This window comes from Leucopleurus acutus (assembly GCF_964270905.1).
Source record: "Leucopleurus acutus genome assembly, chromosome: 15".
NCBI classification, from domain to species: Eukaryota; Metazoa; Chordata; class Mammalia; order Artiodactyla; family Delphinidae; genus Leucopleurus; species Leucopleurus acutus.
Genome location: NC_139157.1, coordinates 71065362 through 71079708, shown reverse-complemented (window position 1 = coordinate 71079708; position 14347 = coordinate 71065362). Strand labels below are relative to the sequence as shown.

Here is a 14347-nt window from a genome sequence, read left to right as displayed (position 1 = left end):
TTTTTTTTTTTTCTTTTCCCAGCCATGCCGCTCAGCTTGCAGATCTTAGTTCCCCGACCAGAGAATGAACCTGGGCCCTCAGCAGTGAAATCGCGGAGTCCTAACCACTGGACTGCCAGGGAATTCCCCATCATTACATCTTAATTAATCTTTGCAGCTGGCTTGTTTCGGAAAATAGGAAATAACTCAAAGCATAAGGACATATTTGGGTTTTTTTTCCGGGTAACTAATAGCAAGGCAGTTCAGTGTTGGTAGCTGTCATTGGTAGCCCTAAGGCACAGGCAAACAGAGGGAAATGATCCCACGGAATAGGAAAGAGTGGGGTAGTCAGAAAACTGATCTTTTAGAGATAGGGTGTCTTGTTTATTACTGGTGTAGGTTGTAAACCCAGTTTAAGAATAGTAAACGTGTCCGGTGCTAGTAATGTTTGGTCATTATTCTTTCTAGGAGAAGTTTGTGGATTTTTTTCAGAATACTCAGAGTGTAACTGACTGCTCAGACTGTTGGTTAATTTTTCATGCTTTCACAGGTCAGTTTACTTTTAATGAAACTTAAATGTCAGGGCTCTTTTTCCTAATACTAATAATGTAACATAAGATGACCTTTGATAATTATGGCCAGTCAACCTTCTGAAGTGCTTGGAGGCCTTTATTACATTCCATTTAAATTTTCCTGGGCAAAATGAGGCATTCAGACCAGATTCTTTTAGCTCTTTTGTTAATTAGACTGGCCATCATTGAAGTCGGTTGGTGCAGTTTGAAGCTCTAAGTTATATTCAGGACAGTTGCTGTCTGGTTCTCATTTCTCTGAGGTAGCGCTGGTCTCATTTCTAGTCTTTTTTTTTTTTCCTCTTAAAAACTGTGCACCAGAGCTTGGCAGTTAATAAGTACTTGAGATGCTAATTTTAATTTTAGAGACTTTTGTCAAATGTTCCGCCTCTTCATAGTGAGGTTGATGGCCCAGAAAGGTGAATGGAAGTTCCACGTGTATGGGCAGAACATTTTTTTATGAATTGACTGGGGGCAGTGGCAGGGATCCCCGCCCTACTATATGTAAATCTTTTCTTTTAGGCTACAATCTTCTAATCATCTGCAAATAACTTCTGCTGCGATAGGTGGTAGGAGGTGGATCTTAGTGTTTCGACACGTAGAGTTTTACTTCTCATTTTTAGTTCAAGCCCCTCCTCCACTAATTGCCGCTCCCCTGAGTGTAATGTGTCTCTGGTTCCTTGTCTCTAGAGAGTAAACCTACACTTCTTGTGGGTTGGGAAAGGGGCTTATTACTTGGTTGCCTCCTGCACCCTCACTTTCAGAACTACCTGGATTACTGATTACTGCACCTTTTCGGGGTCCTGCTGCACATATTGGCTTTTTTTATAGGTTCCCCTCCGATTTACACATAGGCCTTATTTTACCTTTCTTCACTCTGCTAAGTAAATTATTGCTTATCATTTGGCTTTCAGTCTTCCAAAACTTTACTGCTCTCATGTCCTCTTCTGATTTCTGTGTCTCTGTGGTTTTATGTCTTATTTATTCTTTGTAGTCATTAGGAAGATTGCAGGAATGTGAGAGGCAAATGTGTGCTTTTAATCCCAAAGTCCTGAGATACTCTATTATCCAACACCTTGCAAGCCTACATTCTATTATTCTCAAATACCAAGGCCACATTTACTTTAAATCAATCATTATAAAATCCATTTATCTTTCATTAATATCTTTTCCATTTGTCTCTATTGAAATTAGCAAGATAATTGCCTAGTTTTCGAAAATATTAGGCAGAATTCTGCTCTTAGGTGTAATTGATTAACTCCTTTTGGACTAAAACTCCAGCAAATACTGACTATAAATTGAGGACAACATATTTAAAAAAAAAAACCAACTATCTAAAAATACTGGTGAGCAACCAAAAGCAGACAGAAACTAGAGGGTAAGGGTCATCTATATTTAGAAGAAGGAACTGTCACTGGGTGAATTGCCGTTTCCTGTGGCATTTGACTTGAGGTCATGCCCAAGTTGGTACTGTGAAGGGTGGCTAAAATTCAGATGGAGACTCCCAGTCTTGAGTTGAAGAATTTGGCTGGCCTGAAGAGCTAGATGACAGAGTTTGGGGCATTTGTACTAACTGAAAAATGAGGAAGAAAATCCAGAAAAAGAGATCCAGAGAGGGATATAAACTGTCTAAATCTTGCATACGGACAAACTCTAGGCAGCCTAACTAAGGCTAAAAGAATTGAACAGAGGTTTTAGTTTCCATTCCCCCAAAGGGGAAACAGAGTTGAGAGTTTGAGTCCAGTCAAGTTAATTGCCTACTAAAACAGTCAGTACTCTTTGGAGGAATGTAACAGAATCCAGAATTTCTACAACGTACTATTTACAGTGGCCAGAATATAATCCAAAGTTTCTAGACATGCTCAAGAGAAAAGGCAGTTATTAGAGACTGACCCGGAGATGATCCGGATGTTGAATTTAGTTCACAAGGATTTTAAAGCACCTATTACAGCAATACTCAAGGAAGTAGGGAAACACAGATATATGATGAATGAACAAATAGGAGACTATAAAAAATGGGAATGTAGAACTGAGAAATACAATATATGAAGTAAAACATTTTACCAAATGGGCCTAATAGCAAACTGGATCTAACAAAAAGGAAGCTTAGTGAACTGGAAGATAGATTAATAGAAATTATCTGTAGAACAGAGAGGAAAATGACCCAAAGTAAAATGAATGGAGGCTCAGGGACCTCTGGGATAAAATAGAAATGTCTAATATATATTTATTTGGAATTCCAGAAGGAGAGGAATGGCAGAATGGAACAGAAAAATATTTGAAGAAATATTGGCCAAAAATTTTCCAAATTTGGTGAAAGACATAAAATTGTCAATTCTGAAGCTTAGCAAAACCACACATGATCAATGCAAAGAAAATCACATAGGGACTTGATTTTCAGACTGCTGAAAGCCAAAGATAAAATCTTGAGAACAGCCAGAAGAAAAACACCTGGACGCTATAAGAAGGACTGCTGAAGAGAATAAAATAACACCATCAACTCTGAATTCTATATCATTAAAGATACTCTAAGGATGCAGATGAAATAAAGACTTTTTTGGATAAACAAAAACTATGAATTTAGTATCAGCAGACCTATACTACAAGGAGCTCTAAAGGAAATCCATCAGGTTAAAGGGTAATGATACCAGATGGAAACTCAGATCTTTAGGAAATAGTAAATTTGTGAGGAAAGAGACAGGATTACTTTTTTTCCTCTTATCTTTTAAAAAATACATGACTTTCTAAAGCAAAACTATAACATTGTATTGTGGGGTTACATAAAGTATCAGGGATGGAGGGTGGTAAATTGTTCTTACATGTGAAGGGGTACAACATTAACTCAAACTGGTTAAACTTAGGGATATATATTGTAACCCCTAGAACAGTCACTTAAAATATAATGCAGATAGGTATACTAAAAAGCCAATAGATAAAATGAAATTCTCAAAAAACATTTGGTTAGCCCAAAAGAAGTCAAGGAAAGAGGAATAGAGACAAAAACAGAAAACTTGGAGGAAAAAAAAAGAAAGAAGAAAACTTGGGGCTGAGGAGGGAGACTAATAAGATGGTAGCTCTGAATTCAATCACATCAGTAACTAATTTAGGTGTAAATGGACCAGTTATTCTAATTGAAAGATAAGAGATTTTCTGTGTGTGTATATGTATCAAGACCTAACTACGTGATATCTGTGAGAGATACACTTTAAACATAAAGACACAGGTTGAAAATAAATGTGTAGGAAAAAGTATACTATCTAAGTAGTAAATATAGGGAATTCCCTGGTGGTCCAGTGGTTAGGACTTGGTGCTTTCCCTGCCCTGGGCCTGGGTTCAATCCTTGGTCGGGGAACTAAGATCCCGCAAGGCGTGTGGCATGGCCAAAAAAAAACAACGGTAAATATAGTAAGATGGGGCTAGATTAATAGCAGATAAAAAACTATTACCAAAGAAAAGACTCTTACTAGAGATAAAGACATTTTATAATGTTGAAAGGGTCATTAGGAAGACTTTATGCCAGATAACAAAGCTTCAAAATACATGAAGCAAACATTAATAGAATTGAAAGAAAAAATTCAAATCCATTACCATTGTTGTGTATTTTAACACCCTCTTCTCAGCAGTTGTTAGAACTAGATAAACATCAGCCGTAGAATAATGAAAACAATATGCAGTTTCTTTACTAAACACAAGATGGCAAAGTAGTCACAGTACTTGCAAAAATGGATCTGTATATTTGAATGCAGTGAACTATGCCATGATTTTACTATGTGAGCACGCCCTTTTCCTTCATTTATTGTAGAGCCAACAAAATGAACAGTGGTGATTAGTGAAACAAACAGGAATACTGCAGTATAGTAGCATAATACTTTGTATATACATGATAGACGTTAAATAAACTTTTGTTGAATTAATGTGATGTGGGGCTTTGGAGTTACATTTGTGTTTGAATTTTAAAACAAATTATTTTAAAAGCTAATTATAAAATTACCACTTTTACTTATAGCAGTAGTTCTCAAACTTTTTGGTTTTAAGATCCCTTTACTCCTTTAAAAATTACTGAGGACCCCAGAGAACTTCTATTTATGATGGTCATATCTATTGATGTTTACCCTTCAGAAATTAAAATTGAGAAATTGAAAGAATTTAAAAAATTGATTTAAAAATAAACTCACTGTATGTTATTATAAGTAATAATATTTTCATGATAAATAACTATATTTTCCAAAACAAAATATAGTGAGAAAGTGACATTATTTTACATGTTGGCAAATATCTTTAATGTGTGGCTTAATAGATAACAACCATATTCTCATATCACCTTCTGCATTTAATCTTGTATACTTGTGAAAGAATTTTTTAAAAAAGGCAGGCAGGATCTTAGTATTGCTATGAAAAAGTTTTGGCCTTGGACCACGAAAAGAGTCTTGAGCTTTGCAGGAGCCCCTGGACCATACTTTGAAACTCTCTGACTTACAACATAGAACAAAGAAAAAGTGAAAAATTACTAGTTAGTGGGTGTGTGGCCTGAACCATGGGGATGCCCTTCCCTCCTTATTAGTGGGCTGTCAGGGTTCACATATGTGGGTACCTAACCTGAAAAATTGTGGGAGCCCCATCTGGGAGCTAGATTAATAGATATAAAAGGTCCACTTGAGTCTTCCATTGTGCTGTGTCATCTAGAGCTAGGGGTTGAGAATAGTTTGGGTCATGCAGCAATCCAGTTCTGAGTTCAGTTATCTGAGATATGAGGTGTGGTTCAGGTTCCACAGGTGGCAAAAGGCTTTTCCTCTCTAAGGGGAGTTGGAGTAGTGACTAAAAAAAGAGCGGTCTGGAATTGGAACCTTCACATATTGCTGCAGAGAATGGAAAACAGTTCCTCAAAAGGTTAAACGTAGATTGCTGTGTGACCCAGGAAGTTCACTCCTTGGTATATACTCAACAGAAATACAAATATATGCCCACACAAAGCCATGTGCACAAATGTTCATAGCAGCATTATTCATAAAAGCTAAAAAGTGGAAACAACCGAAATGTCCCCGAGCTGATGGATGGATAACTAAAATGTAGCCCATCCATACATGAAATATTATTCAGCTGGAAAAAGGACTGAAGTACTGACACATGCAACACCGTGGATGAACCTTGAAAATAGTATACTAAGTGAGAGAAGGCAAACACAAGAGACCACAAATTGTGTGATCCCATTTATGTGAAATGCCCGAAATATTTAAATCTAAAGAGACAGAAAGTACCTTTGTGGTTACCTGAGGCTGGAGAGGATGGGAGGAATGCTACCTGAAGAATGTTTCTGCATGTTGTTAAATTGTACTATATGTTATGTGGTCCACGGCCTCTGTATAGGGACTCAGATCTTTGCAATATCAATATCAAAAACTCGAAGGGAGACTTCTGCCTTTAAATAACTAATGAGTCTCTGTTTGTTTGTTCCATTTTAGTACTTTTTAAGATCTGGTAATGAGACCACTGTAACTAGTATCTCCTTTGGCCTTAGCTGCTAGGAAGTTCAGGACCACATTTAATTGCTCAATCGTAGTAAAACTGTTAGCTAGGCTAGGCAACTGGTATATTTTCTTTTCTTTTACACGTTTCAGTGTGTGTTCTTAAAATCTGTACGCACAAACTTACACAAACTTAAAGTTAATATATTGCTGTAAGGTGCCCATAGTCTTTATCAGTAGCAGTTGGGATTTAAATTACAACAAATAAAAATATACGTGAAAAACCAGAGGCAGCGTTTGCCAAGATGGAAGAGTTCTTTGTGTGTAAAATGGCAACGTTAGTTTTCAGGTTATACCTGGAATGATATTGATCCTTGAACTAAGCTTTTCAACGAGCAGTTTTAAACAGTAAACTAGACGTTGTATCTTTAAAAGCCTATTGGGAATAATTCTGATCCTAATCATTACTTCAGACATTTGTGGTCTGTGGAATTTGGAGCATTAAACAATAGCAAAAATTCCTTCTAAATTTGGTGGGAAAGGTGAATGGGGAAGGAGAGACAGGGGAACTCTGCCAGTTGTTTTTTTTTTTTTTTTTCTTTTCCTGACTTTTTTGGAGGACTGCTGGAAGATTTTGTGAATTTACTTCTTTTTGTGAATTGCCTTTAAGCAATTTTGTAAAGAAACCTGGACTGCTTGATTATTTTCCAAAATTAAACTGGTGGAAAAATTACAGTACCTTTCTTGAGTCTGAAATTCGACTACTTTCCTTCCAAGATTATTATATAGGATGAACATTTTAAATTATCTGAGGTTATTTAAATTCATGGAAGTCATTACATAAGGAATGGTCCTGGATATAAGAAAACCAGTTGTCCTCCTTGCACTCTTGAGGAGTCTTGAGGGCTGGATTTGTCTGCTGTCTAGTTTACTACAAGTGAAGGATTAAAAAGGAATTCACTTCCTTGGGTAGACTATTCATTGAGCTATTCTCCTATATTTCTTGTTCCTTGTTCCTTCTTCTTAAAAAATAAAAACATAGTTAAATATATGAACAGATAAAGTAAATATTGGGGAAGATGAAAGGATTATTAAGATCTAAATAATAATCTTGGTTCCTTGGGCAACTGCAGAGAAGAATTGTGCTTGCTTTCGCAGACTGTGCCTCAGTGGCCCAGTCACCATCTCGGCCTTTGCTGAGATGATCAACATATGGGTGACAGCTCCATTCTTTTTCATCAGATTCTCCTGCCAGGGCAGTAGAGGACGATGAAGTGGTATATGAGAGAGAGAGGTGGGGGCAGAGAGAACTGTTAAATATTATATATGGTGTTTCATTATTTCTTTGCCTTAGGAGGCAGTTCTCTATAGGTCTTTGCGCACCTGCATAGCTTGCGAGCAGACGCGCCGACTGTCATTGTTCTGGGCAGTCTTTTCAGGGATGTTTGCGTAGTGCACAACCTTAGATGGTAGAGCGAGTGTCTCCCTCTAGAGCAAAGGACAGCTTTGCTTACTGTTCAGTATAATAGCGATCATGTCTCCCTCCAGAGCAAAGGGCCAGGTGTATTTACTGCCCTTCGGAAAATGTTCGAGCTTCCTAAGCTCAAGGTTGCTCTTCCGTCATGAAGCACATTGAGTTTACAGGTGTTATCTGGCCCTCTTCACATAGCTCTGTGGGAATTGGGGTTCAGGGAACTCATGCAGATGCTGATATTCTAGTTACCTCTACTGATGTAAGTACTAAGCTCTCCTTTGTTTCTAACCTGGGAGTCTCGTGTTTTCTGTCAGGACCCATGAAACTGTCAGGCTAACTTGTTAGCTTGCAAGTATGGTGAAATCTCAGACCCCTCATATTCTTAATACTTCTAAATAATGGTTTGTTAAATGGAATGTATTTGGAAAAATTTATTGAAACATCGATTTCTAATTTGTGCAGTTTGTTAGAAGTTCATTTAGAGTGTTATTTCTCCTTATTTGATGTAGGGTTTGTTTATAATGTCAGCCCGTACATGGAGTATCACCCTGGTGGAGAAGAGGAACTTATGAGTGCAGCGGGATCAGATGGTACTGACCTTTTTGACCAGGTAAGGCGCTGAAAGTGACCATTCCCTCACAGTGGAAGAGTGCTCTTAGGTTCAGCAGTGCGACAGTGGTAGAAAGAAAGAAAATAGTGGCATAAATTTCAGACGTGTGGCTTGAATTTTGAAGTGTGGGAAGATGCTCATAAGTAACAACTGTTCATTTAATTTGAATTATTTTACTAACAGTTTAGAGTTGCTCTCAGATCTGTATCTGGGAGTTTACTCTTAAGTGTTTGCTGCTCCTCTGCTGGCAACTGTTTACTCAGTTTTGATCAATTTTGATAATGGTGATGACTGACTTATAGGAGGCGGTGACCATTAGAGGAAATAACAAGTCCCTTAGCTTCTTTGCTCATTTGGGGATTGTTACATAATCAGCCTGTCTTGCTGTACTAAGTCTGCATATTATGTAGAAAGATCATTAATGAATAGAAAACATATTTTTCCTAGAGATAGCAGAGATTCTGTAGTATGTGTCAAAAGATATTTAAATTAGTCACTTTTCCCCCTTATATTTATTAAAAACAATGATTAGCTCTTATACTGTTTAAAAATCATGTAGAATATGCTAATTACTATCAATTGGCTGAACTGCTATTTTGAAACAACTATCTTGAGAAGAATAGAAATTTGCCTTTGTCTCACAAATGCTTTATTTTGTATTTTAGCGATGATTAGCCATGTTGTGGTACTGGGTTTTTACCATCTGAGATACTTGAATCAGATTGGCTTATTTTTAGAGTTGCGTTCTGAGCAAATGAAATTTGATTTCTGTTCCTCTTACCTTCTCATCCGTTGTAGGATTTATTTTTTGACCAGGATACCAGAAATACAATTTGTTTTGTATTTTAATGTACTTACGTGCATCTGCTTAAATAACCGAATCTCATTTGCTGTTAATTTTTTTTTCTGGGTTGGAGAAAAGTCATTTTTACCCATTGGTGATAATAGGATTCTCCTTGGGAGGTCCTCATTGCTGATTTAAATTCCCATTGTCATTTGATATTTGTTATTGGCTAGCCGTGCAAGCCAAATAGAAAGTTTGGGAATATTTGCCGGAAAACTTGTCTACCATACATTTATCTGTCCTGTGTCAGCTGAAAAAAAAATTCACAATGTGAGAGTTGTGAGTTGAGTTTTATTTGGGGCGAAATGAGGACTGTAGCCTGGGAGACAGCATTTCAGGTAGCTCTGAGAAACTGCTCCCAAGAGGTAGAGGGAGAGGTCGGTATTGTATGATTTTAGTGAAGAGGGGTGCGTGGAGTCAGGCACACATTTTGGCAGATGCTTACGGCTAGTTACGAGGAGCAGATGTCACCTTAAATGAGCTTAGTGCTTTTCTAGACATGAGAAGATGCAGGAATTTGAGCTCATGAAACCATCTCCTGAAAATATCTAACTCTCCGAAGGCCTGTTCTGCCAGTTTTTCCCAGAGTACAGAGTGCGTCATTCCTGCTCTCCACCCTGCACTCCTTTCGGGGGGTGTTGAAGGTCAGCAGCTGCAGTGGCTAGTGACTTAGTCCTTGAAGAGGCAAGATGGCAAGTACCAGTTTTTAGCTGGCACCTATAACCTCTTGATGCTGAATGTACTCTTCCACAAGACGAGTTTCCGGTAACATCTAGCCCTGTTCATATTTCTTAGTGTTGTGCGATTATATGGACCTTATTGAAATAAGCTTGTTTTGGGGAAGTCACAAGAACTGCTATATTGTTAAATTCTTTAGCAGTTTCAACAGTACTTTTGTTGACCAAAAAAAAATGCACAACCTAAAAGTTGAGAATTATGTTTTATTTGAGGCATTACTGAGGACTGTAGTCTGGAAACAGCCTCTCAGATAGCTCTGAGAAACTGTTCCAAAGAGGTAAGGGAGAAACCAGGATATATAGGAGCTCTTGCTGGGAAAAAACATGTAGTAGAACATCGAAACATTACTACTAATCACAAAAAGCAGGCATCTCAGTTAATTATTTTAGTGCTTTTCTGTGTATGGGAAGATGCAAGAGTCTGGGCTTGTTGAAATTGTTCCTTTAATATGCACCTTAACTCTCTAGGGCCAGTATCCTCTTTTTCTCCATGCTGAATTCCTCTTAGGCCACACCGCTGGGGGCGGCTGCAGTGGCTTGATGGCTTTATGGCTGCGACATCCTTTGATTACTGAAATGTCAGGCTACACCCTTTGTCCACACTTTAGTTACCAGATTGCTGCATTCCCCTTGGCTTTAATAAGACCAGTGATGTTTATTTATGACTTTTACTCACCACAGAAGTAAACAACTTGATAAAATTCTAGAAACAGTGGTGAAGTGTCTTATATCTCTAATATCTAGTATTTGAGTTGTTCAAAGAATATTAAGTAATCTCTTTATCGTCAGACTTCTGTCTCTAGTTTTGATCTCACTTCTGACTTCTCGTTTCGTATTTACAGTTGGCTGATGGGCGATTTGAAAACCTGTTGGCAATTGAACTCAGTGTGCCCTCAGATAATATCAACTCATCTTCTTCCCTTTGTTTTTTCTACTGTTTCCTGTTTCTGGAAATGGGAACTTGAAACCACTTGAGTAATCTTTACCTTCTCTCATTGTATTATTGAAGTGGTCACCTGGACCTGTGCCAGGGTCTTGGCCCAGGTCGAGATCCCTTGTCTCAGCCTGGGAGGTTCTTTTTCTGCTTGGATTCGTATAGCCAATAACAAAACCAGTGCTGAGACTGGAACAGCACAAGCTTTATTCGGTGGCCAGAGAATGGAGAAGCAAGAACTAGTTTGCAGATCAACTTCTCAACCTGACTCAGGCTGAGACACCATATATATAGGAAGGTTGAGGTAAAATGGAGGGAATTGAGTAGAGGGTGGGAGGAATATTCATGACTTATCCGAGAACTGGGGGTGTGTTTGGACCAGGAACTGAGGCAACACTCCTCTTCAGTCCCTTTTTGGGCTCTCCTGGTTGTTGTCATGGCAGTTGTCAGCTGTCATGGCGCTGGTGGGTGTGTCGCTTATAGCATGCTGATGTATTACAGTGAGTGTATAATGAGGCTCGAGGTCCACTGGAGTTTAGGTCTTCTGCCATTTTGGGCCTAGGTAGTTCTAACCAGTTGTTCAGAAATTTCTTTAGGAGCAGCTTCCTCCTTTTGTCTTTAGGCCTGAAACTCGATAAGGGCAGTTAGCTTCCGTCTGAGGGAGGGGCAGGAGTATGGTTCTGGGGCAACAGTCTTGGTAACAAATGTGCCTCAACATCTAATCACTGGCGAACTTCTGTGATGCTGTCTTTAAACATTGCACCTTTTCTGTCTTCCCACTGCCTTAGGTCAAGTTGTCATCACCCTCTCTAGCCCTAATATTTTAATACTGTCCCGGTATCTTTACCTTCAGTACCGATTTAGATAACATGACAGCTAGAATAGTATTCTTAAAGACAATCATCTTAGCATCTTGTTCTACAAGTTTCAGAGGCTCACCAATGACAGTGTAATAAATTCAAAGTCATTATTCTGGCATTTGAGGGCCTAAAAATAATGTATCAAGGTAAATATTCTCAACATGCAACTTGCTTTGGAACTGAAGTGCTTTGAGCAAATCACCAGTTCCATGATAGACAAACCCCATACCTTTGTCTCTTTGACTATCCTTCTCCTTCATCTATCTGTTAAAATTCTACCCAACCCCATAACCCCAGAGATGGTGCTTTACACATTACTGGAGACTCCATAACTATTTGGTAAATAAAATTTCAAGTTATATTAATTAGTGTGCATTTATAAGTACATATATATTTTTTACATATTTTCTATTTTAGTGTATATTTATTTACTCAGGAACATACATAAAGATTCTGGTATCAGTATTATTTGACCTGATTATTTAGTGATTATATAGCATGGAATAATATATTATGATTTTCCTTTACTGGTCTTTTACAATTGGACTTTTAGGTTGTTCCCAATATTTTGCTAATATAACTAGTGCTATGATGAGTATCCTGGTGCCTGCATCTTTGTGTATATGCAAATATTTTCTCAGGTAAATTCCTGAATTACTGAAGGGAAGAGCTGCATATTTTAAGGCTCTTAATATATATTGAGAAGATGCCCTCCAGAAAGGTTGTTTAAATTCAATTCCCACTAGTAATTCTGGCAACAAATACTGTCAGTTGTTTCCCTTGAAGTGACAGTCTCACTTTGTTCATTTAGAAGAAAATGTCTATCAGATACCCAAGTCTGAGTAACTAGTTTATAGGTCATTCTTTTTCTTTTATGGGTAAATAGACTTTCAAGAAAAAACACAGTTTAATAGGCAAATCAAACAGTTGCCTAAGTGTTTTTCCTCGCAGCAACCATCTTACTTAGCAGCAGAAGTGTTTTTGAGAACTTCCCATTTTGTCACACAGCATATAAAAAAGACCTGTAACCAAGGGTTGAGGTTTAAGAAAATTAATTGTTTTTTCTACTTCATGAAGGATATTCTTAAATGAAAGCAACTCCCTCCAGCCCTGTGGGTCTGTGGTGGTAAGCAGTGTAATGACTGAGACCACTGCCTTGATTTGTGCTAAGATGCAAACTGGTTTACCCACCATTGCTATTTCAACATCACTGCAAATGTCAGTACAAGAAAAAGGCAAATAACATCTTAGTATTATTATGAAACTAATCAAGACCTCGTGGGTATCTGAAAGGGCGTCAGTAACCTCCAGAGGTCTGTACACAACACTTTGAGAACATTGTTCTAAAGTCCCTATATATGCTCCCATTTTGTCACTCCCTTGTTGGCTAATTGAATCTGCTTCTTAGCTTTTCAGAGCCGTGTAAGAATATTTAGTTTTCATCAGAAAAAAATTAGGGCATCTCATGGAGTTAGAGTCATGTTGCTTTTCTGCTATTTTTCTCCCACACCAGGTTCATCGTTGGGTCAACTATGAATCCATGCTGAAAGAATGCCTGGTTGGCAGGATGGCCGTTAAACCTGCTTTTCCTAAAGGTACGTGAAGCCAGGGCTAAACTGGCATTGATGTGTGATACACATGGACTGTCTTTTAGGTGGATTTCAGCAAATAGATTTAAAGAAATCACTAAATTGTTCTCATTTCACTGGCGCCCTGTTCTAGCCACTGTAAAGATTTTACTTTAGTTCTTTAGAATGAAACAATGACTTTACCTTAAAAATTTGGCATGTTTTGAGAGAACATTCATAGTGTGGAGAATAAGCATAATGGAAGTGAAAGAACTTTATTTACTTAGTTTTCATTAGTCTTTTATTCTCTTGTTACATAGAGTAGCTCAAACAGTTGGTTGGAAGTGACTTTTAGACTAGTTTCCTAAAATTTAATTTTTTGAATATGTAATTGTATTCACATGACTCAAAAATCAGAAAATATAAAAAGTTATACAGTAAAGTTTCCCCTCTCAGCTTTGTCTCCCATTTGCCTTGAACTTTTCCACTCCTTGACTCTTTACCATAAAAACTGATTTTAAAGTACTTTTAAAGAAACCAATTGCTTGGGACTTCCTTGGTGGTCCAGCAATTAAGACTCTGTGCTCCCAATGCAGGGGGCCTGGGTTTGATCCCTGGTCAGGGAACTAGATCCCACACGCATGCCGCAACTGAGATCCCACATGCCGCAACTAAAGATCCCATACACTGGAACGAAGATCCCACGTGCTGCAACTAAGACCTGGTGCAGCCAAATAAATAAATAAATGTTAAACAAACAAACAAACAAAAAAAAAAAACGATTTCTTTCCCTTACCTTCCAAACTGCCACTCAGCAATCGGCATGGTGTTGGAGATCATCTCTTTCCTCCTAAGCTTCTTTTGGAAGAGCGCCCTTTGAAAAGTTTAGACAGGCAATTGGAGTAGCAGGAGTACTTTGCTTAAATCCTTTACTGTAGATGGAACTGAGTCGTTTCTTTTGAACAACTCCTGATTTTGACATCCAAATTCGGAATACATTGGCTTGTTTGAGCTGACTCTGCTACTGTTTATTTAGTTCAGTGAGTTTTGTATTTCAAGGCCTTACTGTTAGAGGCCTGTCTGTGTCAGCTGTATAGAAGTAGCACAGGCATACCTAGATTTGAACCCTAGCTCCATGGCCTGTTGGCTGTGCCATAAAGATGGCAGTTTCTGTCTCTGAGCCTCAAGTTTTTTCATCTGTACACATTACTCATAGGGCTAAGAATTAATGTGAGTAAATTAGCATGAATTTAACACAGGCTCAAAAAGGATTTTTTCTTTCTATTGCTATAAAACAAATAAGCAGTACA

The 14347-nt window shown here is 38.0% G+C and overlaps 1 protein-coding gene across 1 annotated transcript in view; it reads left to right on the top strand.

Moving 5' to 3' along the window:
- LOC309971934 (cytochrome b5 reductase 4) overlaps nt 1–14347 on the top strand; it is an 84009-nt gene that overhangs the window by 17665 nt on the left and 51997 nt on the right. The window contains exons 3-4 of the mRNA XM_082855365.1: nt 7994–8094; nt 12983–13064. Coding sequence (XP_082711491.1) covers nt 7994–8094; nt 12983–13064 — 183 coding nt within the window. The remainder of the gene's footprint in view (nt 1–7993; nt 8095–12982; nt 13065–14347) is intronic.